General features: G+C 41.8%; 1 protein-coding gene across 1 annotated transcript in view; it reads left to right on the top strand.

Annotated features, from left to right (window-relative positions):
• The first annotated feature begins 7524 nt into the window (after positions 1 to 7524).
• Positions 7525 to 24206, top strand: part of Fbxl7 (F-box and leucine rich repeat protein 7) — a 351598-nt gene continuing 334916 nt past the window's right edge. Inside the window, exon 1 of the mRNA XM_070042075.1 lies at positions 7525 to 7685. Within this exon, the coding sequence (XP_069898176.1) occupies positions 7649 to 7685 (37 nt within the window). The 5' untranslated portion in view covers positions 7525 to 7648. The remainder of the gene's footprint in view (positions 7686 to 24206) is intronic.

Consider the following 24206-nt stretch of genomic DNA (forward strand, 5'->3'; position numbering starts at 1 on the left):
TTTACACTGTCTACATTTTCTTTCTAATGCTCCTCATTATAGTCATTAATAATTTCTATACATTGAAGACTTTTATATCTGTATGTCCAGAAGTATTCTCTGCTCTGATATCAGACTCGTTGATTCAGCTGCCAACCATACATCTCTACTTTGTGTCAAAACGATTGCTCAAGTTTACCATGTGCCATCGAGGTTTCTGAATGCCAAAGTTCCCCCCACTCAACATACCCTCAATGTGCCCCAAGGTCTCAAGAGTCTCCAGTTCTCTACACACAGGCTTAGGTTGTGATAGTTTGAAATATCGTGCAGATTAAATGATGTTTTGTATTATAAATCTGTTTTGTATTATAATTAAAAGTAAAGTTCAGAATCCTTATTATGCTCACAAACCTACCATCATCTGGTTTTCTGTTCCCTCATCACAAACCAGTAAGCATGCATTTACTCACAACTCTCTATGCTGACTGTAGTCTTTTATTTTTCTGAATTCCCCCCTAGTCCTGTGATCTTGCAATGCAGACAATTGAGCCAAACATCTATTTTAGTCACTGGACTTGAACTTGGCCATGTGATTTTTATCCCCTTGTTCTTGATGCCTATTATGTGTGTTTCAGATGTGCTTGTGAGCTACCATGAAGAACACATACTCTAGGGAGCCGCTACCTCTTTGGACTGGACCCTACAAGGACTTGTGGGAAAGCTTGAACCACATCTGAATTGTGGCACCAAGATTAGGCAGCAGCAGACCTGAATTCAAATAGCTTCCATTGACCTGGAGATTTGTGAGAAGACATATTAGAAAGATATTGCTTGTTGTGAGCCTCTGTGTTTTAGAACAAGTTGACATACAACACTAACACAATAACAGGTGACGGACACATTGATCTCCTTTCTCACCTTGGGCTATGCTGAGCTCAGTCTAATCTTAGGGATTTTGTATTTGCTATTTGTTTTGTTGTGGGTATTCTTCCTCGAAATCTCATTGAGGATCACATCCATGAGATCACTCAAATCTCAGCACAAATGATGAATCACCCAAAAACCATATTCTATGATCATTTCAACTGAAGTATCCACTTTCATTAACACCACCACCTGTATATTTCTATCTTGCACTATTTTCTGCTTTGAGATTACTGATTTGTGCCAGTATGCTTATCATCTTCTTCCATCATAGTTCCATCTCCACAAATCAGGTGTTATATATATGGCTGCGTCTTTGGGGCTTGGAAAGGTGCTGGACGAGTACATACATTGCAATGTGTGAACACCCTGGGCCCGGGAAGCTGAGGTGCACTGACTAGTCCTAGGAGTCTCTGGTTTCTTTCGAGCGTTTATGACTACCCAAGACCACAAAATCACAAAGCCTTCTCCAGTTTTCCCTGATGATCAGCAGCCTCTAGAAATGGGAGTAGCTGCTCCAGTATAGCAAAGTCTTTTGATCAGAGAAAGGTGACACATGTAAAAATTGCACATATCAAATTAACTTACTTGGGTAGGCTTGTAAGAGATGGGAAAGAATGGCAAGGTGAAGTGAAGCCCTTTGTACACCTATTTAATATACTCAAAAACACATTTTAAAAATAATTAGTTTACTTATCCAAAACACATCAACAATTGCCTATCTTTCCATTGATAGCAAATTATAAACTCCATTAAATTAAAAAAAAATTACTCTAGAAAATTATACGGAATTCCAGGAAAGTTTTATATTATCTGTAGATAATAATAAACTTAGAAAGAAATATAGATCCATATACACTTATTACTTTATATTATAATATAAATTATAATGATATTAATTTAGAAAGAAAATATGCTGCTTTATTTAATCATCTTGTATTACATGAAATTTCAGCTTTACTTTTAAGACACTGAAAATTCTTTCTTCATGTAGAGTAAATATGTAAAATTCACATATGTAACAGTAGACATATATGTAAATATGATGCAAAGTGGATGAAATGACCTTTTATTATTATCTCTAACTAGTTGTACAAAAGAGTTTCATTTCAGCACGTAACTTTATGAGTACATTGCCACTTGATCAATGTTATACTTCTAAGGGCCTGTGCTGTGGAATATTGGCTGTTTTGTTTTATTTTCTCTTTCACTTCAAATTTTTCACTTAAGCATTAGAGTATTTTAAAACAGCTTATGATGAATGCAATCATTATTATATTATCTGTATTTTTCTTTTAGTGGACACAATATTTATTTTTCAACTCTGCGATTGGCTTGAAGTAATGGGCTACATAGACAGTGTTATGATTCTATTATAGTGAGTTGTAGGTAGAGATTGCTGTTACTATTTCCGTGGCCACATGTCTTTAGAACATTAGATCACAATTTTCTTGTCCTTCCCTCCAGTCCATGAGATGATTACAAGAAGTTGCAAGAAACTTTGGAGTTGAAGGCGGGACAAAAGGGAGAAAATGTGGTAGTGCTATCTTTGAATTTTTATTCAATAGCAAAATCAATTCCTGTTTCTCCTAGTGAATTTCACTAGGAGAAGTATTTGTTTTGCTATGAATCTAACTTTTTAAAAATTTTTCTGAACTTCAATTGGTTGTATTAAGGGGGTTCTTGTTTGTTTTGTGCAGGTACTAGGGTTTCAACTCAGGCTCTGGATATTGTCCTTTAGCTTTTCAAGACTGATGCTCCACCACTTGAGCTCTACTTCTGGCTTGCTGGTGATTAGTGGAGATAGGAATCTCTGGACTTTTCTTCCCAGGCTGGCTTTGAACTGCAATCCTCAGATCTCAGCCTCCTGAGTAGTTAGGATTATAAGCATGAGCCATCAGCACTGATATGTCCATTGCTTCATGATGAGCATTTCCCCTTTCATTATTCTCACCCATCCCATTTGCCCCTTACCTCCATACTCATTTCTTTTTCTTTTTTTTTTTTATTGTGAGAATACCATACAGAGGGGTTACAATTACATGGGCAGGATAATGAGTACATTTCTTATCAAGCGTTGTTGCCTCCTCCTTTGTTTCCCCTTCTCATCCCTTCCCATCTCCCCCCTTGCCTCCCCTGCCCCCTACCCCCCCATACTCATTTCTCATTTCCCACTTTATCACAGGTTTGCACTGAATATTCTGACTATTTTCATTAGTTGAACTGGGATCTCATGAACTTTTCCCACAGACTGGTGTGGAACCACAATCCTGCTGCTAGCTGCCTCTCAAAGAGCTCGGATTAGAGATATGAGCCATGATGCTTGGCTCAAAGTAAAGTTTCTGAGATAATTTTCCAATCACATGACTATATAAGAGATATTATAGAAGGATTTCATTCGTCGATTACACTGTTGGAAGGAAACTCTGTCTTGAGAAACAGTGAAGCCACCACTTAAGAGGCCAAATTATGTCTTTATTGGAGAGCCAGAGGACAGCTGGTGGACTCTTGTCACAAAGATCAGCAGCCTCAAATGCTGTGAGCATGAAGCTTACATAGGCCAAGCCCATATAACCAAAGTGTTATTATACATAAGCAGAGAAAACCAGATGAGGACCCTTAATAAAGGCATTAAATACAAGCAAAGTAAACCAGATGAGGACAACATTAGGGGAAATCAAGGGCCAATTATCTAAGGGAAGTAAGACTTCCCTGGAGCTTAACAAATCAGGATATATTGGTAATCCAATATATCCAATTGGTAATCCAATTGGTAATCCCCTATTACCTGGAGAGTTTTTCAAAGCTGTGTGGAAAGTCCGCTCTGCCCAGCAGGGCACTAAGATGGCTGTAAAGGACAAGACATATTGCTTAGACCAGTTTCACCCACCTTTCCCCAACATTAACATCTTACGAAACGGCTGCACACTGTAAAAGCCAGCCTGTGGACACCCATGACATCAGTAAACAAAACATCTCCACCACCCCCTGAGCGTTCTTTCTCAGTCTATTTCCTCTTTGTTCAGACTGGATAATCTTGAGCTAGTGTTCTACTCTCAAAGACACTGATATTTCTCTTCGGTTGCCTCCATTCTCACCAGTCCTTATTTCATTTCTATCTTTCATTTACAAATATCTTATTTGGGCGCCCAGGCCCAGAGTTCAAGCCCCACAACCGACAAAAACAAAACAAAACAAAACAAATCAAAACAAATATCTTATTTGGTTCTTCATTATATCTCCTCTTTCCTTGCTGATGCTTTTTCTTCTTTCATTGGTTAGCATGTTCGTAGCTGCTCACTAAAACATACTTTTCCATTACTGCTTTCAGAATGTTGTCAGATGGTTCTGACCTCTGTCACCTTGCTGTTGGCATGTTGCTCATCTTCTTTTTAATTCTTGCTTCTGGGTATAATGAATGATTTTTCTCAAAGTTGAAACCTGGATATTAATGAGCTGTGTTCTGAGACTTTTGGTCTTATTCGAAGTTTCTATTTTAACTGTATTTTTTTCTGACACGGCTCTGGTGGGCAGGGGTGGGAAGGCATTTGGAACTACAAAGGTAAAATCAAACCCTGTTGTCATCCAAGGGCCAATAATCCTTGCTGCTGATGACCACTAGGAAAATGCTGGCTTCCCACAGGAACTCCATTATGGTTCTTCCTGTTCCCCTCCCTCTCCACTGGTCTTCTAATACAGCCTACAGGAGGTGAAGAGACACTGGTTTATGTCCTTACTTTCAGGTGGAGCTCAGTGTTGAAGTGGGTCAACCAGATCAAGGGCCTTATGAAAAACAGAATCTAGTGAAAGAAGCAACAAAATAGCCTAGCAGAAGTTGACTATCTCAATTCAGAAAACCCAACATGAAATAAGAAATAATCCAAAATCCTAATTTTTTGAGCATCACATGAACAACCAATATTATGAAAATATTCCCAAATCTTAAATATGTCACAGTCAGAAATACTTCTGGTCCTCAATGGTTTGGATAACCAACACTCAACTAACTTGTATGTTCTTTCTCTCTTTTTCAGTTGATTTAGAATGTTTCCTTGAAAACAAAATATTTCCTGTGATTTTGGCCTCTTTAAAAATGCCGAGACAGAGGAAGTGGAGTGGTATTCAGATCATGTTTACTGTTTGCTCCGTTTTCATTCATTTTGCAGTATTGAACAACTGCTTTGTGTTAGGAGTTGTGTAAGACAATAGAAAGATGTTGGGGAAAACGCACCTGCATTGTCTCAGATTTGTGAACTGGTATTGAAAGTTTAGGACTGAAGTTTGGAAGGTGGGTAAAAAGACTGGAATTTTCAGTTAAGCGTCGTGCATTTGCACACTATTTTAATCTTGCAAATTACAGTACAGACAGGTGAGATGTGTTTGTTGTTAGCAGGGACACTGCTCTTCTTTTTACTCAGCTTTTTACCATAGCTCCACTCCCATCACCATGGAAATGTGCCCACATGCATTTATATCTACTCTAATTAGAAGGATCTTAACAATAATATTATTTTGTTTTGTTTCAAATTGGAATTTCAAACAGTGGATTGCCATTATCATTATGGCAGAAAGCAGAGCCTTGAAAAGTATTTAAAGACTTTAATTTTAGGGAAGGTCAATGTGGTTTGGGTACCTCTGGGGTGACTCTACACCTCTAAACTCTTCCAGCCTCCGTTTTTTGTCTTGTGCACTGAGATCATCCAGGAGTTGTCCACTCTGCATCAGACATGGGGATGAACTTCATCTGCTCTATCACTTTATGACTGCTTTGTCTTCAAATAAGCCTCTAAAATCATGAGATTTGGAGCACTTTTTAAATATGATGACAGGAAATGATGAAGATGAGACCAGCAGAAATTTAATATGAAGATAACATAGCTCTCAGTGACCCCTTTATGGTTTCTGTAGAATCTTATCTAGGGCCCACAACACAGTTTTCATTAGGCTCACCAGATATTTGGGGATTATGGATCATTAGGATGGCAGTGCTGTGGGTGTGAAGCCACACATTAAAATAGAATCTTTCATGTCTTCAGATTGGGAGAGTGGAAATGTTACCAATGTAACACAAATTTTAAATCTTAACCTTGAAAAGAGATTAATTTATTATTTTTATTGTGATGCATGACACCTGAGTAATAAATCTGTTTTTAAAAATCTTGAAATGTGACAGAAAATTGGAGCAGATGAAAGGAAATCACCAAACAAAAGTTATAAGATTTCCAGGCAATTAATAATCAATAAATGTAGACATGAGCCTTTTGAGAAAGATGTAATTACACAACTCCTGATTCCGTATGTAAGTATGATAGATATCATTCTGTATGTTTTCATTGAATTTAAAAACATCCGAAGTCTATGAGGAGACACAGATATGGGCCTACCTCCCTTTTTTTTTTTTTTGCATGAATTCCCTAATCTTAGCAGTGATATGGTGTTAAGATAAGTTGTAGGTATTTATACGGAAAGCGAATACAACATTATGAATTATCTTAGCTCTTTAATAGAGGGGACCCCAACGGGCCATTTTAAGGTGTTACAAATGCCAGGAGAATCTCCAAAAGTAACTAAGGCATTAAAGGATAACACCAACCTCAGGGGAAAAAAAAAAACCAAAAAAGTGAGAAGAAAATACACTTTCTAGCTCTGAAGCTCTTAAAAGTTCTGAGCCTGAGCCAGGAAAACTCCTTCATGGGGTGTGTGTGTGTCACACACACACACAGGGCTCCACAGAGACCACTCCCTGTTAACTTCTCAAGTCTAGCCCCCCAGTCTCCTTTCCTAGTCTCAGTCTTGAAAGCCAGGAGGAGCTCTTGAAATGTGTCCCAGGGGGACAAGAATGGGAGTTCATTTAAAATGCCCGCACACCCGCGATAGGCCAGAGGATTAGAGAGATGCTTGAGAGCTCGTCTTCACACTGGGGGGGCCTAGCCTAGGAAAGAGTCCCAGGAAAAGAGTCCTCAACACAGCCATGGGAGGAGCGCACAACCCAAGCCCAGACCCGGACCCAGAGCTGAAGGGCGCTCCTCCTCCTCCTCCCCCTCCTCCTCCTCCCTCCTCTCCCCCCTTCCTCCCCTTTTGCCCCTCTTCTCCCCCCCCCACGCCCATTCCCGAAATAAAAAGGCGCGCTGCCCCTTTAAAGGGCCGCGCATCTCCAGGCCGGCCTTCCTCCCCGGGGCTCCAGCTGTGATTGACGCTGGGCGGCGGGAGGAGGCGCCTGGCGCTAACAAAAGTCCGGCTCGCGGGGCGCAGCGCCCGGCCGCCGGCCTCGGCTCGCTCGGGGCGTCCGCAACAAGTGGCCGCCGCGCCCTCCCCGGGGAGCCGCGGACGCGCCGGGGCGCCTGGCGGCGGCCGAGCGTGCAGCGGGGGGGAATCCCCCGGACAGCCGCGGGGCGGGGAGGGAGGTCGGGGCGGGCGGATGGGGACCCCGCGGCGGCGGCGGCGCGGGGCGCTGTGGGGCGGTCCCGGGGCGCGGGCGGTGCGCCGCGCGGCGTCCACGGGTCCCGGGCGCGCGCTGTGAGCGCGGCCCGCAGCCCTCCGGGGTGCCGAGAGGGGGCCCCTCCGCCGTCCCCCGCGCACCCCTTCCCGACGGAGAGCAGCCCCCCCCCCCCCCATCCGAGATCGGCCCAGGAGCGCGCGGTGCAGCTGATGGTCCCGTCGGGCCGGCTCTCCTCCGGCCCCGCGCGCGGCCGGCGCGCCCCAGCCATGCAGTGTCCCGGGAGGCGGCGGGCATGACGGCGACAGGATGGGCGCGAACAATGGCAAACAGTACGGCAGTGAGGGTGAGTGGGCCCCCCGCGCGCCGGCCCCCCGCGCCCTGTGCCCCTGGGGCGCTCGCTCGGGCTGGCGCTTCCCCCTGGGCACCGAGGGCTGCGCCGGTGGCGTCGGGGGATGCCGGCCTGCTTTAATTGTCTTATTCAGGCTCCCCCCGCCCCCGGGCTTGGACTCTCTTAAGCGATTCCCCGGCTTGTCTGCGAGTCTGTTCAGATTGCCTTCCTCCTCCCCAGGTGGCGGTTCTGGGCGCGTGCCTCAACTTCCCCTGCCCCTGGGCGTCTAGGGGGTGGGTGCCAGGCGGCGGCGTGGTTGGGTGAGATGGCGGGAGACGTCTTCAAAACAAAATAAACCAAGAGACATTCTCAGGCCCTTTGTGCTTTCGCCTCCCCGACTTTCCTGTAGCAGGAAAGAAAAAAAAAACAAAAAACAACAAAACCACCAAAACCTCCTGGAAGAAGAAGTTAAGCTCGCATTCCTTGCGAGCTGCCCGGGTCTGGCAGCTGCGGGACACTGAGCACCTCTGGGTCCCGCGCGAGGCCCCGGGCGGCCGGGAGCTTTGTCTGGGCTCTCTCTCGGGGCTCCACCCGGGCAAAGGACCATCTGTTCTTTGGGGCTGGAAAATGGCACAGAAATATTGCCTGTCAAGGGAGAACTTGGAAGTTGGGGAAACTTTAAACCCCGCCCCCTCCTAAAAGGATGATGGATGTGTGGGTTGGCTTCTCCCTCGTCCCTCCTCCCCCTCTTTGCATAATGCCGCAGTGTTTTAACTCGCCTGATTAACTGCATCACCCCGATAGTGCATTCTCTGCAGTTCAGAAGTGAAGGCTCCTATCTGGTGAACTTGGCTGGAGCGGAGTGGAAGAGAAAGTGTTGGTGTTACAGCCTGTCCCCCCAGAGGACGGGCGGTTACAAAGGAGGGGCCGGGGCCAGCAGACTGGTAGGAATGCAGAATAGCTATTCAGCCTGTGGTGCGAAGGAAACTCTTATCATCCCTCTCAGAACTTGGAGCTGTGGTCACAGAGTGGGCATGTCTCTCCCTGGGCTGGTGTTGGTTCATTTCTCTGAAACTCTGTGAAATTATAGCAGAAGCCACTCCTTAAAGAAATCAAAATAATAATAAAAAAAAAACACCGTGAAGTTATTTATAAGGCTGGAAGTGTGTCTCAGATGGTAAGAGCTACTGAGGCCCTGAGTTCGAATCCCACTACCACTGAAGCAAAAAAAAACTTGTTAAACGGTATCACATGCTACAAAAAAATTATCCACCTGAGCCTTTGTGTAAACAAACACGTTTCCAGATCATGTTTTTAATTCCACATATATGAAATGTAAATATGCATCCATATCCCAGGCAGTTCTATGAGCATTATTATTATTATGTTTTCGTTTATTTTTTGCAGTTTTCTTAAAAAAGATTAAATGGTTGTGTTTATATTGGTAAATGTAAAAGCATGCTATAAACAGTTACCGGAGAATCTTGGTTATCAGTTTGCAGAAGGTCTTTGAGTGGTTTAAAAATGTGTGGCAAAATGAAAGGTGAAGCCAACTAACTGTGTCTTCACAAAGCTCGCAGTGAGCATGTGTGGGTTTCTGGCAGTTCTAGATGCATGTGCACAGGGAGAGAAGAGGGCAGCCCAAGACTCTACCTAGCATCTTCTGGAACAAAACCCTCGCACAGTCCTAATCCTCTAACTTGTTCCTCCATCCCAGCATTCTCAGATTGTACAGTGTGTGGTATATGACGACTTCCCGTCTGAACAGCAGAATTTTCAGCCCATGGGAGAGAAAAGGAGAGACAGGGAACTAATGCTCTCCAGCTGTTATCCGTAAATGCTACCTCTGCATTTTCACTTCAGCCCGAGTTAAGTTTTACTGGGATCAGATTTAGATACACTGCACACTTTTTATAGGAGAAACTTCTTGCACTCAGCTGATTGAAGGGGACCAATAGAAAACTCTGGGAGGTAACTGTGAGCTTTGGCTGGAAAGGCTCATTGTGCTTAGTGTTTGTCGGCTCTGTTGGAATGAGTTAAGATTTCTCTGATGAACGAGTTATATGCTAGAGAAAAAGTCACATGGTCATCCCTCCTCCTGCTTTTCTTTCTCTCCTCTCTTATACTGGGTGTAGTAAATATAGTGCTGTTGCACTATATTTAGAAAACTCTGTAGTGAAGCCTGTTGGGATTTGGTCTGTCAGTAATCATCTTTCTTATTTAAAACATCAAGATTCCGTGGCAGTGAAAGTAGCCCTAGACATAGAATCTAGTATCAAAGGAATCTGAGAATTAAGATACTTTGCAAGATTTAGTTCAAATTAGGCATGGTATATTTCCAGTGTAAACAAGAAATTGTTAGTGCCTGTCTATGTATAAACTTCAGTGAAACTACTATAGACTTAACTAGAAAACATTGGTTCTGGTCTGTACTTCAAAAATCTTTTAACTATATATACATGGACAGCAGTTTAGTAATTCATGCAGTGCAAAATGTCTCAATGAGATTGTAGTTATTCTTATTTTTTTATTTTAATTGTTGTCGGTCATGGGGCTTGAACTCGGTGTCTGGGCACTGTCCCTGAGCTCTTTTGCTCAAGGCTAGCACTCTACCACTTGAGCCACAGCGCCAGTTCCAGTCTTCTGGTGGTGAACTAGAGTAAGAGTCTCACACACTTTCTTGCCTGGGCTGGCTTTGAACTATAATCCTTAGATCTCAGCCTCCAGAGTAGCTAGAATTACAGGTGTGAGCCACGGGCACCCAGCTGATATTACAATTATTCTTGAATTATTTGTACCATGAAAAGTCACTATTTCATAAAAAATCTGACTTATCGTGAGTCATGAATAATACATTTTTCATTTTAAAATGAAGTGATTCTGGAAGCTTCCTTTAGCAGGTGGAATAGGATAACCGTTTCCAACTCAATGTCATAGAAAGACCATTGGACTTAGCATTGCCTGGGAGCTTGTCATAACTAGAATCTTGGCTTCCTTCTGGAATGGCCCAGTCATTTCCCACGTGCACATTCATGTTTTGGGAGCATCAGTTTGGGAGTCTGGGATTTCAGTTCAGCTTCAACTCCTGGGGTCGTCTCTCAAATGAAGAGAGAAATTTCTTAATGGCACAATACGTCATGATCTCGTCCGTGAGTGTGTGGCCCTTTGTTTCATTTTGCTCTCACGGTGCTTTAATGGATCACTTAGAGAAGATTAGCCTTGTGCAGCCTGGTTAGAATTAATAGGCAAGTAAAGATCATTACCGCCACGGAATCAGTAAATACTCCGCCTCCTTTGTCACCTCTCTTTCTCTCTCATCTCTATCTTCCTCCCTCATTCCCACTGCTGCATTCTCCCAACTCAGTTGGTCCCTAAATCCTTGCTTTTCTCACTAGATCAAAAGCATATGTAACTCAATAATGAGTGTTCCCAAAGTATTTTTTCCCCCCTCTAAATCCTTAATGGTCTGATTTTCAGCCCCAGCTCCTGGTGCCTTTAGGCAGACTTAGAATTTGCTCTAGGAGAAAACTAACCATGGCATTCCTGCCTCTAGCTTTCTAGAAACATAAGCGTATGTCTAAATGATTGGTATGTTCTGGTAAATTCTTTTCTAGAGGACTGTTTCTTCCCCTCAGTCTTCTTTCAGAGAGTGTTACATCCAGTGTGTAGAAATCTAGGGAATGAGTTGGGAGGTTCAAAGCCACCAGATCCATTAGCTTTGACTCTAGTTAAGCCAAATAAACAAATCTCAGATCCAGTAGGAAGAGGTGAGCGGCTTTCCCTGCCTTTTAAGGTTTCTGCGCTTCACCATCACTTACTCAGTGGTTTCAGTGTTCTGTTTATTCTACTTCTGCAGGTCAGAGACAGTAGCACGTGTGTGTGTGTGTGTGTGTGTGTGTGTGTGTGTACACACACACACACACACTGTTAACAGCTCCTTTGCAAAGCTCTGGATATTGTTGATTGAAACTGAAGAGGCCTCACTCTGGGCTCGGACCCCTGGTAGCTCTCTGCTCTGCTGGGGGTCCTTTCCCCATCCCAGATCAGTGCTGTCAGATGTGGAGAAAGTGTAAATAATCACAAATCTATCGCCACCTTGGGAAATGTATCTTGACATAACTGGTAACTGTGACAGCTAATGCTAATCGAAAGTTTCCTGTGGCCCTTTCCTAGCTGTGAGCCCTGGACGTGCACTGCCATACCCCATTCCCCTGATGATGGTGGTGGGGCACAGGCTGTTAGCCGCCCCCTTTCACCAAGTTGGAAATCCAGGGCTGGAGAGAATCATCAGTTTTTCTGGAGTTGTACAGTGAGTGTAGTCCTATGAGACTCTCACTACAGAATCATTGACCCATTCATTAACTTCGCTATGTTACTTCCTACTGTGCCAGGGGTTCTTATATTCTCCTGATAAGTGAGTAAACAGGTAAAGATTCTGACCTTGTCAGATGTATATATTGTATGTGTGTGTGTGTGTGCGTGCGCGTGTGCACGTGTGCGCATGTGCGCTGTTGAGAAGGAAAAGAACAACTAACACTCATACTGTAATTCAGCAAGTCATGTGTTGGTTATATTACAAGGGACCAAGGTCTCTAAATAAAGACAATTGAAGATTAAGATGATAGAGTGTGGGAGGGAGAAGGTATTTACCATCTTAATTAGTCGCTGTGTGCCTCACTGAGAAGGCAGACTAAGACTTCAAGGAAATGAAGGACTGAACTTTGAGGATCCGGGTAGCTTGTGTTCATCTGCAAGCACTGTTTCCCAACCATGGTGAATACTCCTATGCTTTTAGTTTGAGCTGCTCTAATGAAGTACCATGTACTCCATGTCTTATAAACTACACAGAGTTATTTCTCATGGTTCTGGAGGCTGTGTTCTGGCTGCACATTGCCATTTTCTCTTTGTACCCTCTTATGATTAGGGTGGAAAGAAGAGCTGGTGAATTCTCTGGCCTCTTCTGAAAGTGCAAGATACAAATCATGAAGGATCTACTCTCATGACTCCATGACCTCACTTCAAGCATCAGCGCCTTGAGATCCACATAGGACTTCAGGGATGTACAGATATTCGGTCATTTGCAGAGTCTTCATTGTGCACAAATGTATCATTACTTGTCTTCAATTGAAACTTCTATGGACTGTTGAGTCTGGCCCTGAAGATAGTTTTTGATTCACTTCTTCACTAATACATTCATTCAATTATATTGTATCATGAAATTTGAACTGTATTTAGGATACAGGGTGGAGGAGAAGGAGACCAGATTTGTCTTCAAGGATAATATTCCATCTATGACCTTGATTGTGGTTGCTACATGCTTTCTGGAGATGAACATACTGGCCTGGGCATGCTTTCAGTGGTTGCTGATGTTCTGAAGTACAAGTTGATCTTCATCTTTTGCTTCTAGCAAATAGTCCCATCCTGATACACATACAAATATAAAGATAGTGTTCTCTGCTTGTCTTAGACATGTACTAGTCATTGCAAACAAGGGAAACCATGGGACCTATGTTTCTTTGGGCCTGGCTTACTTCATTTAATATAATTTTTTCCAAGTCTTTCCATTTCCTAACAAATGAGGCAATGTCATTCTTTCTGATGGAGGCATAGAATTCCATTGTATATATGTATATGTGTGTGTGTGTGTGTGTGTGTGTGTGTGTGTGTGTGTATCTAATATACATATACATTTATCACATTTTCTTGATCCATTCATCTACTGAGGGGCATCAAGGTTGGTCCCATATCTTAGCTATGGTAAATAATGTTGTGATAAACATGATTGTGCTACTGTATTTGATGACAGTGTTCTGAACCTTGTATATACATTTTTGTAATTTGGGGAGGGGAAGGGATATTGGGGAACGCTTAAATGAGGATGCAGACTCACCCATTGTGACGAGATGTACAGGACACTATGTTGAAAACAAACTTTACAATGTCGGGGTTAGGGGGTGGGAGGAGTTGGGGAGGTGGGGAGGGAAGTGATCGTAGGGAGAAAACAAAGGAGGAGGTAACAATGCTTGCTACAAAATGTACTCATTATTACCCTACCAAGTAACTGTAAGCCCTCTGTACAAAAAACATTTTTACTATATATATATATATATATATATATATATATATATATATATATATATATATATAAAGTTAAAAAAAGATAGTGTTCCATGGATTGGTTCACATGAAAGTATCATTGTAGCAAATAATACTGTTTTTGATCTGACCATGAAAGGTTAAGGTCAGAGATCTGAAGACTCTTTTTGAATCATTTAAAAAACAAAAGAGATGAAAGAGAGGTAACTTTTCTTTCCACTTGGGAGTCAATTCCAGCTTGGTCTTAACTTCCTTTTCCATAGGAAACACAATGAATTCTGGATTGATTTGGAGTCATTAATGATCATTATTACCCTTACCTTTTATCCATTGTTATCTCCGGGAGCTGCTTTTGGGACTTGGGATGGTTATTTCAGTGGTGGAACACAGAGTTATAAGAAGGGAAGGTAGGATTTACTTGGCACCAAATAATCACCTTCCATCAAATACAAGCTGCATGTGACAGATGTTTGCTACAGAGCTTGGCTTAGAGTCAGATTGTTGATTCCATGAATTCTCAAGCACCACATCCTTCACTGAGATCACATTGCCATGGTGAGGATTCCCTCCTCCTTTAGGGTTAGTCCAGCTCAGATTAGGACAACTCTAATCATAAGACAGGTTTTCCTCCTTGGACTAAGACAAATCTGACTTCCTGTAACTTATGCACATTGGTTTTATTCATCATTTTAAATTTTAATTTTCATATTGACAGCTTTTCAAACACATGTAAGGTATGAGGTTTTTAAACTTTATTAATTTGTTCTTTAGTTCATTGGGGGAGTTTACCCCCTCTATAATTCATGGCAGATGCGGTCACATACCGTAATGTACCTTATACATCTAAGCATGCGCAATACCTTCAACCTCCTATTCCTGATCAGCCAACCAGAGTTCTGTTTGATCTCCATCTATGAAGCCAACAAATATAATGAGGCTCTAACCTGATGGCCCAGTTCAACCCCCTCTCCTTCCCAAATGCCCCCCTCTAAAACATTATGGCCAGATTAAGCTTCCATCCTCTTCCTACTTCACAGTGGGAACCAAGTGCTAATGGATGAACTCTTTGGAAGGACACATTGAACCTTCTCTAAGGCATAGCAGTCAGTGATTTCAGATCTTGAATTTTGGTTTTCAGGAGACCCTACCTTACCAGTGTATTAAATGTGATCCCAAGTGGTCAGTTGGGCAGTATACCTAGGAATCAAGCTATTCTCTGAACAATGACAGCTCAGGATGGTGTCTGCAATTTCTGACATGCCTAAAAGACGTGTGTGTTTTCTGAAAACACAAATCCGGGTTACTTGCAAGAGGAGGAGTTTAGGATCTTTGGAGAAATTAAATACTTTGTTTTCAGTCTCTCCCTACCTATACTTTTCCTGTCCCCACCCTGATCTTCATATTCCATTTCCCACATGTATGGTTCAATTTACGGACAGCAGTTTCTGTAGGCACCATATAAGTGAGGATCTTCATAGGCTGTGGTGAAGGGATAGAGGTGCCTGGCCAGCCTGGGCACTTCTTGAGCCATCCCACTGCAGTGAAAGTGAATGGTTACCTTTGCTGGGTCCTCTTAAAATGTACCAGTTAACATCCCAAAGAGGTAGTGCTTTAAAACTCTTGACAAAACTAATCATGAACCATTTGTGAATTTTGCTTGGTAATGAAATACTAGCACATGGTCAACATTTTCCCCATTCCATGGTTGAAGAATTGCAGACTGTTTCTGGAACTGTAAGTCACTATTCGTTTGTGTGTAAGATGTGTTCTTTCTATCAGTTCCTATTTAAATTCTTAAAACCAGTAACAAAATGAGAAACAGTTGTTCACACTGCATGAACTCATAATTGTAACTTTAGAAGCCTTGAGCAATGTGTAGAAATGTTATTAAAACATTTTTTGTTGTTGTTGTTTGCTACCCTGCCTGTGGTAAATTCCTGTGCTGCATTTTCCGGGCAAAAGTAGCAGTGGAAAGACAATCAGAATTTTTAGAGAAAAATCTCAGGAATTTCTCTTATAAATGTGAATTGACCTTCTTGCTGCAAGTAAGTGATTTTTTGGCAAGGTGGGAAAGTTAAGAGTGGAATCGGGCATGTGTCTCAGTCAGGTACTAAGTCAAATTACGGTAGCGTCTTGGCTAAGTCACAGATCGAGGTCAGGCTCAGGTGTTCCAAGTATCATTAATAGCTCCGTTTCTCCAGGAAGAGGACAAAGGCATGAGATTTAGTCAGAGTGAAGAGGAAGAAAGCTCAAAAATACTTGGAGAAGAAAGAACAAATGGGAGGGTGAATGAGAGCAATTCACTCCCCTCTCATGTAAAGATTTGGATCAGTGTTCTACTTGATTCTTTTACAACAACTCACAAAGCAAAAATAATTATTCATAAGTATTAGAGGTTATGGCTACTGCCAAGTTTATGATATTTTCATTCACTTAATGATAGTAGCTAGTAGTTACCGAACACTTACTAGGCATCACCTCTTTAAGCACCTTACACATTTATCCTGAAGGCCACAGAACAACCACTGAGACAAGCACTGATTATGCAGAGGGCTGGAGGCTGCCTGGGTGTGGATGGAGCCACATCTGGAATTCCTGTGGCTGCCCAGAGTCTCTGCTCCGCTTCACTGTGCCTGTGGCCTCAGTGGCTTTGTCTTCTGGGTTGCAGCCACATCTTGACCAATCTTGGTTTCATTTGAAAGAACTGTAGTGACTGAGAACCAGCTGGGGAGAAATGGAGTGAGTGACAGTTTTATGGAGTAGGTGACCAAAACTGAAAGACACCTTCTAAAGGAAGCCTGTAGCTCCCTTTGTGTGGCTCTCTAAAACACCGATTAACTGCTGCTGACAAATTGGTAGGCTGTCTCATGTCCAATAGCTTTAGTGTATACGATAATTAGCATATTCCTCAGAGTCTGTGGGGTATGAAGCAGAACTTAGGAGGTTGTCCCGTGATTCCAGAGTATGATTAACTTTTTAATTGATCTTCCTGCCTGGATAGCCCTTCACCTGGTGCAGTCTTTGTACGTGCACAGAATCCAAAGCTGAGAGATGATTAACAGTGTGTGTGCATTTTCTCTACAGTTTGGAATGTATGTCTTGGTTTTAAAGCTGTGCATTATAAACAGTGGCTGATGGGAATTACCCTGACATATACTTGAGGATTTGTCCTTTTCTTGCCAATTCCTGGCAGGGAGATTCTACATGATTATGTCTAAGAAATTGTAAACTATGAAGCATTTCAGAAATTAATCTCCTTTGTCGTCACAAGGACTGCATCCATGACCATTTCCCCCCTTGTATAGATAAGGAATTTGGTCCTTGGTCGATAAAGTGATTTTTCTTGATTTGACAAGTGATCGTTAGGTGGAGTCATTCTGATTCTAGAATCAAACTTTTCTTGTAGGTTCAACAATAAAAATGAATCTAATCATACTAGAGGACAATCAGTAAATAATTTGCACATACTAATGACAGTGACTTGCAAGTCCAGAGAGAATCTTTACCTGCTTCTGCAACTCTGCCCGAGGTAGAGAAGCGTAGTGGCTCACTGGTCATCTGGGGCCAGGGAGTTGCTACACCGGTGCCCAAGGAGTAGCTTCAAACTCATAACATTGTTGAAATGAAGGTCAGTCATGGAGGTCAAACCTGTAATCCTTGTTACTTAGGTAGCGATGAGGAGGATTGTCTTTTAAGGCCAGACTGGGGCAAAATCAAGACTCTGTTCACAAAGAACTAATCCAAAAACAGCTTTAGAGCATGTCTCTAGTAACAAAGTGCTGATGACTTGAACCTCATCAGTTTCGAGTTTTGTTCTGTTTTGTTTTTGTCAGTTGTGGGGCCTGAACTCTGGTCCTGGACGCTGTCCCTCAGCTCTTCAGCTCAAGGCTAGCGCTCTACCACTTGAGCCACAGCACCACTTCCTATAGTATTGTTCATTTAACTATTTTTTAATGGTTTGCATTGAATAAAATGCTGCTGTGTATTTTGTTTCAGTCAAAAATCATTGATTTGTACATCTCATTGTTGCAATGGGTCTACCTGTATCCCTCTTTAAACAATTTGTTTTTTTTCTTCCCCTCCTCAAATAATACCAACAGCAAATACAGTGAAAACAGGGGTTATACCATGGGGGAGGGACATACAAAGCAACAAAGAAATCATCTTATAAATATGTTAGAAACGATAGCAAGAAAGAAAAACCATTTCAGTCCTTATTTTGGGGTTCATTTCGCCTGACATCAACTTATCTGACCGTTTCTGCTTGTCTCAGACATATACTAGTTTTTGCAAATAAGGGAAACCATGGGACCTATGTTTCTTTGGGCCTGGCTTACTTCACTTAATATAATTTTTTCCAAGTCTTTCTATTTCCTAACAAATGGGGCGATGTCATTCTTTCTGATGGAGGCATAGAATTCCATTGTGTATATAAACCACATTTTCTTGATCCATTTGTCTACTGAGACGTTATGTCAAAAACAAACTTTACAACTTTGGTTGGGGTGGGGGGGTGTAGGGTAGGAAGATGGGAGGGCAGGGATGGTTAGGGGAAACAAAGGAGGAGCCAACAGTGCTTGATAAGAAATGTACTCATTACCTTGCTCATGTAATTGTAACCCCTCTGTATGGTATTTTCACAATAAAAAAAACATCAATAGTAAACAAAAAGTAACATAAAAAATCATTGTTTTGCAGTGTGTGCTTCAATTGACTTGGGAATTTGGTTTATATTACAATTTAACTAATTATGAGGAACAGCTTAAAATGTTAACTTTTAAATGAATAAGTCATTTCTTTAGCTCTATATTTTCTCTCTGGATTAAACAGTCAGAGGCTTATGAATCCTTTTACATTTATATAACTCTCAATGATCTTTGTTTTACAAAGTATACAAAAGTTCTTTCATGTGTCCACTGTGACTGAGGTGGTTTCTAGTAAATCTTCAGCCTTGGCTGTTCACATTGTTAAAACCAGAAATGAAATCATCAGTATGAGAATAAAAGGGGGAATGGTGCTCATTTCTAGTGCCCATAAGAGGGTCCACACGGATGAGGCAATCCTTAAACATTTCTTTCCTATAAATTGAGCAAGCGCCATTATTCCTCTTGTTTTCTTACTTGGCAATGCAGAGAAACACAAAGTCACCTCCTGTAAAGAATACCAGAAACACAACTGATACAAATATTAGTTGGTATTTTTCCTTTAATAATGTAACCTCTCCTAGAGGATCAGCTTCAGATAAAGTGTCACACAAGTGGTTTTTGTCTTTCTTGCTATTGTTTCTAATGTATTTATAATGTACCATGTGATTTCTTTGTTGCTTTGTGTGTCCCTCCCCCAAGGTATAACCTGTTTTCACTGTATTTGATGTTGGTATAATTTGAGGAGGGGAAGGGAAAAAACAAAATGTTTAAATAAGGACATAGTTTGACCCATTTCAACAATGAGATGTAGAAGACGCTATGTAGAAAAATGAACTTTACAATTTAGAGGGGGGAGGTGGGGAGAGTAGTTGTGGAGGTGGGAGGGAAGGGATGATAAGGGAAAAACAAAGGAGGAGATAACAAAAAGGAGGAGGTAACTAACAATACTCGATAGGAAATGTACTCATTACCCTGCTCATGTAACTATAACCCCTCTGTACAGTATTTTCACAATAAAAAACTTATTTAAAAAAAGAATACAGCTAATAAAGGGATAAGCTATCTCAGTGTGTGAGTCATGTAGAGGGAGGTTGGGATAAAGACACCTGAGCCTTGTGAACCTGGGCTACACAGGAACATGGTAGAGAACTCCCGATACCATGACACCCATTCCAGCTGAGTATTGTAGCTTACTTGTCCACTGAACCTCATTCAGATCAGACAAATGGATATGATGGTGGGGAAAGGATTATACGCTGCCTGATGTTGAACCCAGCGAAGGTTCGTTTTGAAGTATCAGTGTATAAAGTCAGACTTGCAGGAGATGCTTATTTTTGTCTGTTTTTTTTTTTTTTTTTACTTTCAAAATCAAAAGCAATTTCATTGATCAGAAAACATTACATAGCCACTTTTGGATAATGTATATTTTGCATGACATTCTGAAAAGTAAATTTCAAGAAATAGCGTTTTGGTCTTAAAAGGCTTACTTTTCACATTTTATTGGTGTTTGCATTGTTTATTCAGTTCTATTTTAATATTTTCCTCCTCCTCTCTCGGAAGACCTTGCCTGTTGATTACGTTGAAAGCTTGCTTCCAGAGACAGTGTTTCCTTGGGGAGTCTTTCTCCATTCCCAAAGTCATAACAGTGTGAGCTGAGCAATAAAAAAGCAATTCCCTCCTGTTGGTTGTGCTTCAAATAGTCATTTCTTTGATGCTGCCTAATAAAAACAGGAAAAGGATCATTTTTGAATGCTTTGGTTGGGATTGCTTTACTTTCAATAAGGAAGATTGCCTCACAAGGGGGAGCATGGGTAATAAAGACAGAACTAACTTGAATAATTGTGTTCATTCTCAGGTTGAAATTCCCAGGTTGCTGCCTGCAAATCTCATTTAATCACAAGGTTGCTGTCTGTCTAGTGCACCATGTAGATGTGAATTTTCTGTTGCTGGACGTCCATGTTTCACACTTAATGGGGGTGAACTGCAAGAGCTACTAGGGGTTCAAGATGCCCCTCCCCCATGGACAGTTGTAACCTATGGGGTAACAAGAGAGTTCTGATGGGGACCAAGAATGAACTATTGAGTACAGTCATAGACACTTCAGTGGGAGAAATAACCCAGAGCTCCTGACAGGGAAAGAGGTTGAAGCCCAGAGACACCAAACAGCTCTACCTTGCCACATAGAGGGCAAAGCTTTAAAATGTCAAAATAGATGTTCTCAGTCCAACTGTTCTATTTTTTTAAATTTTATTTAATTGTAAAGATGCTGTTCAGAGGGGTTACAGTTATAGGAGTAAGGTAATAAGTACATTTTTTGTCAAGCATTGTTACCCCCTCCTTTGTTTTTCTCCTACTATCCCTTCCCTCCCCCACCTCCGCAAATCCTCCCTCCAAAGTTGTAAAGTTCATTTCCAACATAGTGTCTTGTGAGTTTTATTGTTGCAATGGGTCATCCTGTGTCCTTGTTTCAGTGTTTTGTTATTCCCCTTCCCCTCCCCAAATTAGATACCTGTATATATAAAATGCAGGGTACCAAGATCAAGTACAGTGACAACAGGGGATGTACCACAGGGGGAAGAACTTACAAAAGAAACAAAAAAAACTGTTATAGTGCATTAAAAACAACAACCACAAAGAAAAACCTCTTGTGTCCATATCTTGGGGTTCATTTCACTTAGCATCATCCTATATGGTCATATGTACATAGCTTTTGAGCTTTTCTGCTCGTCTGATAAGATTATCCTATACGTATACTAATTATTGCAAATAAGGGAAACCATGGGACTTATATTTCTTTGGGTCTGGCTTACTTATGATTTTTTCCCCAAGTCTTTCCATTTCCTAACAAATTGGGCAGTGTCATTCTTTATGATGGAAGCAAAAAATTCCAATATATCTATATCTATACCTATAGATATGTATATTTACCACATTTTCTTTTCTCTTGATCCATTCATCTACTGAGGAGTTATTTTTCTCATGATCACTGTGATTGTTCCCTTTTTATTCCTTGCATTTTAATAAATTGGACACATACAATGGCTGCCCCAGTCTCTGCCCAGAGTGTCTCTTTGAGGATTGACATGCTTCTACCCCAGATGCCCAGGGTGTTGGTCCATAGGTCTCCCAGCCCATATGCAGTGGTTGAGGCAGTGTACAATTTGGGACCACCCTGAAGGGACATTTTGACTCATCTCTCCCTCAGAATTGGATGAGCAAAACTGTATCATAGACACATTTATGTTTTGTCTCATCTGCCTTTCATGACTGTGATCCTGAAGGTACTTCCCAATAAACCACCTGCACTCTGTTTGCTGGGGAAGCCAGGGTAAGACCGTGGGTGATGCCGAGTAGGGTGCTGTTCTGGCCATTATGGAAGCAGGATGTGTTTGCTGGGTAACCTGTATTATTCCTGGGAATTCCTAGAAAGGAATCTGCAGGTGACAGTTAAGAGACACGCACAGGTTATCTGTTTTGAGTTTGTGTCTAATCCTTGTGTGTTGTAGATCAGGCAATCAAGCCTATACACTAAAATTACTTGACATTATAATATGCCCAAATAAGCTTATGGTTCTTGTGGTACCTTTGAAGATCCTTGATAGTTTTGATTCAGGTTTGTTCTGTTGCTATAGCTGAGAGCTGACTGCAGATGAGTCTAGATACCCATCTGTGTTAGCCATTTGTTCAACTTTGGGACTGAAATCGGACGTCTTAATCCCTCCTCCAGGGCCCTCTTTTGCTGATGGTTCATTGTTCTTTAAGGGATGATCTTTGAAGTCTACCAAGGCTGAGAGTACCACCGTGAAGAAGAGTTAGTAGGGGAACAGCTGTTGTCCATAGTTGTTAATGGCATGAAATCAACATTTAATGTTACTGGCTATTAAGAGAATTGGGGAATTATTCAATGCCTGCTTATTACATGAGGGACAAGGACAGATTCATTAGATAGACACAACATGCAAGAGTTGAATCATAAGCAAGATGAAAGATGACTGCAAATTAATATGTAGTCTCATGATCACCCTAAGTAGTTTATTAGTCATTTTATTATGTTCCACTGAGATTATCAAATTATTATAAACTCAGAGGCACTCTGGTCCTGAAAAATTTGGAATTGCTTGCAAAACAAAATGGTTAGCTTATTATAACATAGTAAAAAGATGTGGTTTTATATCGTTTTATTGACACAACTCACTAGTTTCTTTAGAAATTATTCTTCAACTCCGTTGTCTATAAATCAAATCAAAATGTACTGTTTCCTGGTACTCAGGGATGTGGCATTGTGCTGAAATTCCTCACCTTTCTTCTTTCAAGATGCATTTCTTTCATACACACAGTGAGTGGGCCAGACTGGGAAATAGTGTTTTCTGAATGTACCTTTTGTTTTCTTAGATCCATATCTTTGCTTGTACTGTATTTCTTGGACTATTCTTCCCAGGTGATTACCCATCATGCCCTGTCAGGTCAGGCACAAATCAGTGTTATGTTTTCAAAATAAAAATCTCTTTGATCTCTCTTAGCCAATGTTTGTTTCAGTAACCCCTGACTTTATGGAAGCGTGTTGGGTTATCCCTATTACTTTTGTTTCATCTACATTACCACAACATTTATTTTTATGGAACAGGAATGTAACGATCCTCATACTTGATTGTGGTGATAAGTAAGAGCTTGCTAGGCATGACTGGGAAGAAGGTGGGAGTAACATGAGATCAGATGATGAGGCAGGGTCCAGTCCTGAGTGCTAGGTTGTGTGGGAGGATAGGGTACTGAGAGTTGAGCCTCAACACCTGGAAAACTGGAAAGGTAGACAGGGGTCACATGACCATGGAAGCAACATAAAGGCAGGTGGATGGATGGCAGCAGGGTGAGGAGCCAATATTCAGCCAGGGCAATTTTGGATGGGCTTACAATGGTCACTCAAGAGGCACTGGGTTATAGGATGCAGAAGAGACTGATCTTCACCTCTAATGTGTCCTTGCACATGGAAGGAACATCATTAGTTTGACTCCTGGCCTGAAGTACTTTCTTGATAAATGGATTTGAGAGGAATAAGGTCAGTTTTTCAAGCTCCTCTGTTTTAGGAGCAGTCTGCCTTCCGGAAGTCGCTGGGCTGGGGGAAGCTTTTCCTCCCATGGGTGGGCCAGCATTGGCTTCCTCATCATCAACCACTTGATTTCGGTCTACACCGAAAATCCATGTTCTTTGCCCTAGAATTGCCAGAAACAAAGATTCCATTTTCCTTCTTATCAGTTACTCTTTTCACTATATCCTTAATTTGTTTTGAATTTTGGAGGGAGAAGGGGATAAGTTATTGAAGCCTAACGAGGCCTTCACGGTGAGGTTCATTGAGGGACAGTGCGGGAAGGTGGAGGGCATGGAAGGGAAGGGTGAGCCTCAAAGGTGGAAAGAGGTAGAAACCACAGGATTGGGTGGTGAGTAGCAGAGTGGGTACTGCCTTGGACATCTTCATTTCTGATAGACCCACATTCTTTTAAGTTGGTTGTTGAGGCCTGTAGAGTTAACCTAGCCTCTGGTCTCTCACTTAATCCCACCCAGAATCTGAGAGAGCATTTAATGGACTGATGCATGAAGGTATTTGTTCATCCAAGTCATTCATTCCTTTATTAATTCAGGGAGCCAGTGGGTATTTATGAATCTCCTTCTACGTGTCAGCACTTGTTTGGCCTGCCCATGAGATACGATGTAGAATCAAATGTTTATCCGTCCTCTAGGAACTCAGTCTGCTGAGAAAGCCAGAGAAGGATACAGTGAAGGCCGTGGGAGGCAGGATTGC

Source organism: Dipodomys merriami, unplaced genomic scaffold (genome assembly GCF_024711535.1).
Source record: "Dipodomys merriami isolate MVZ:Mamm:240054 unplaced genomic scaffold, mDipMer1.0.p SCAF_32, whole genome shotgun sequence".
NCBI lineage: Eukaryota > Metazoa > Chordata > Mammalia > Rodentia > Heteromyidae > Dipodomys > Dipodomys merriami.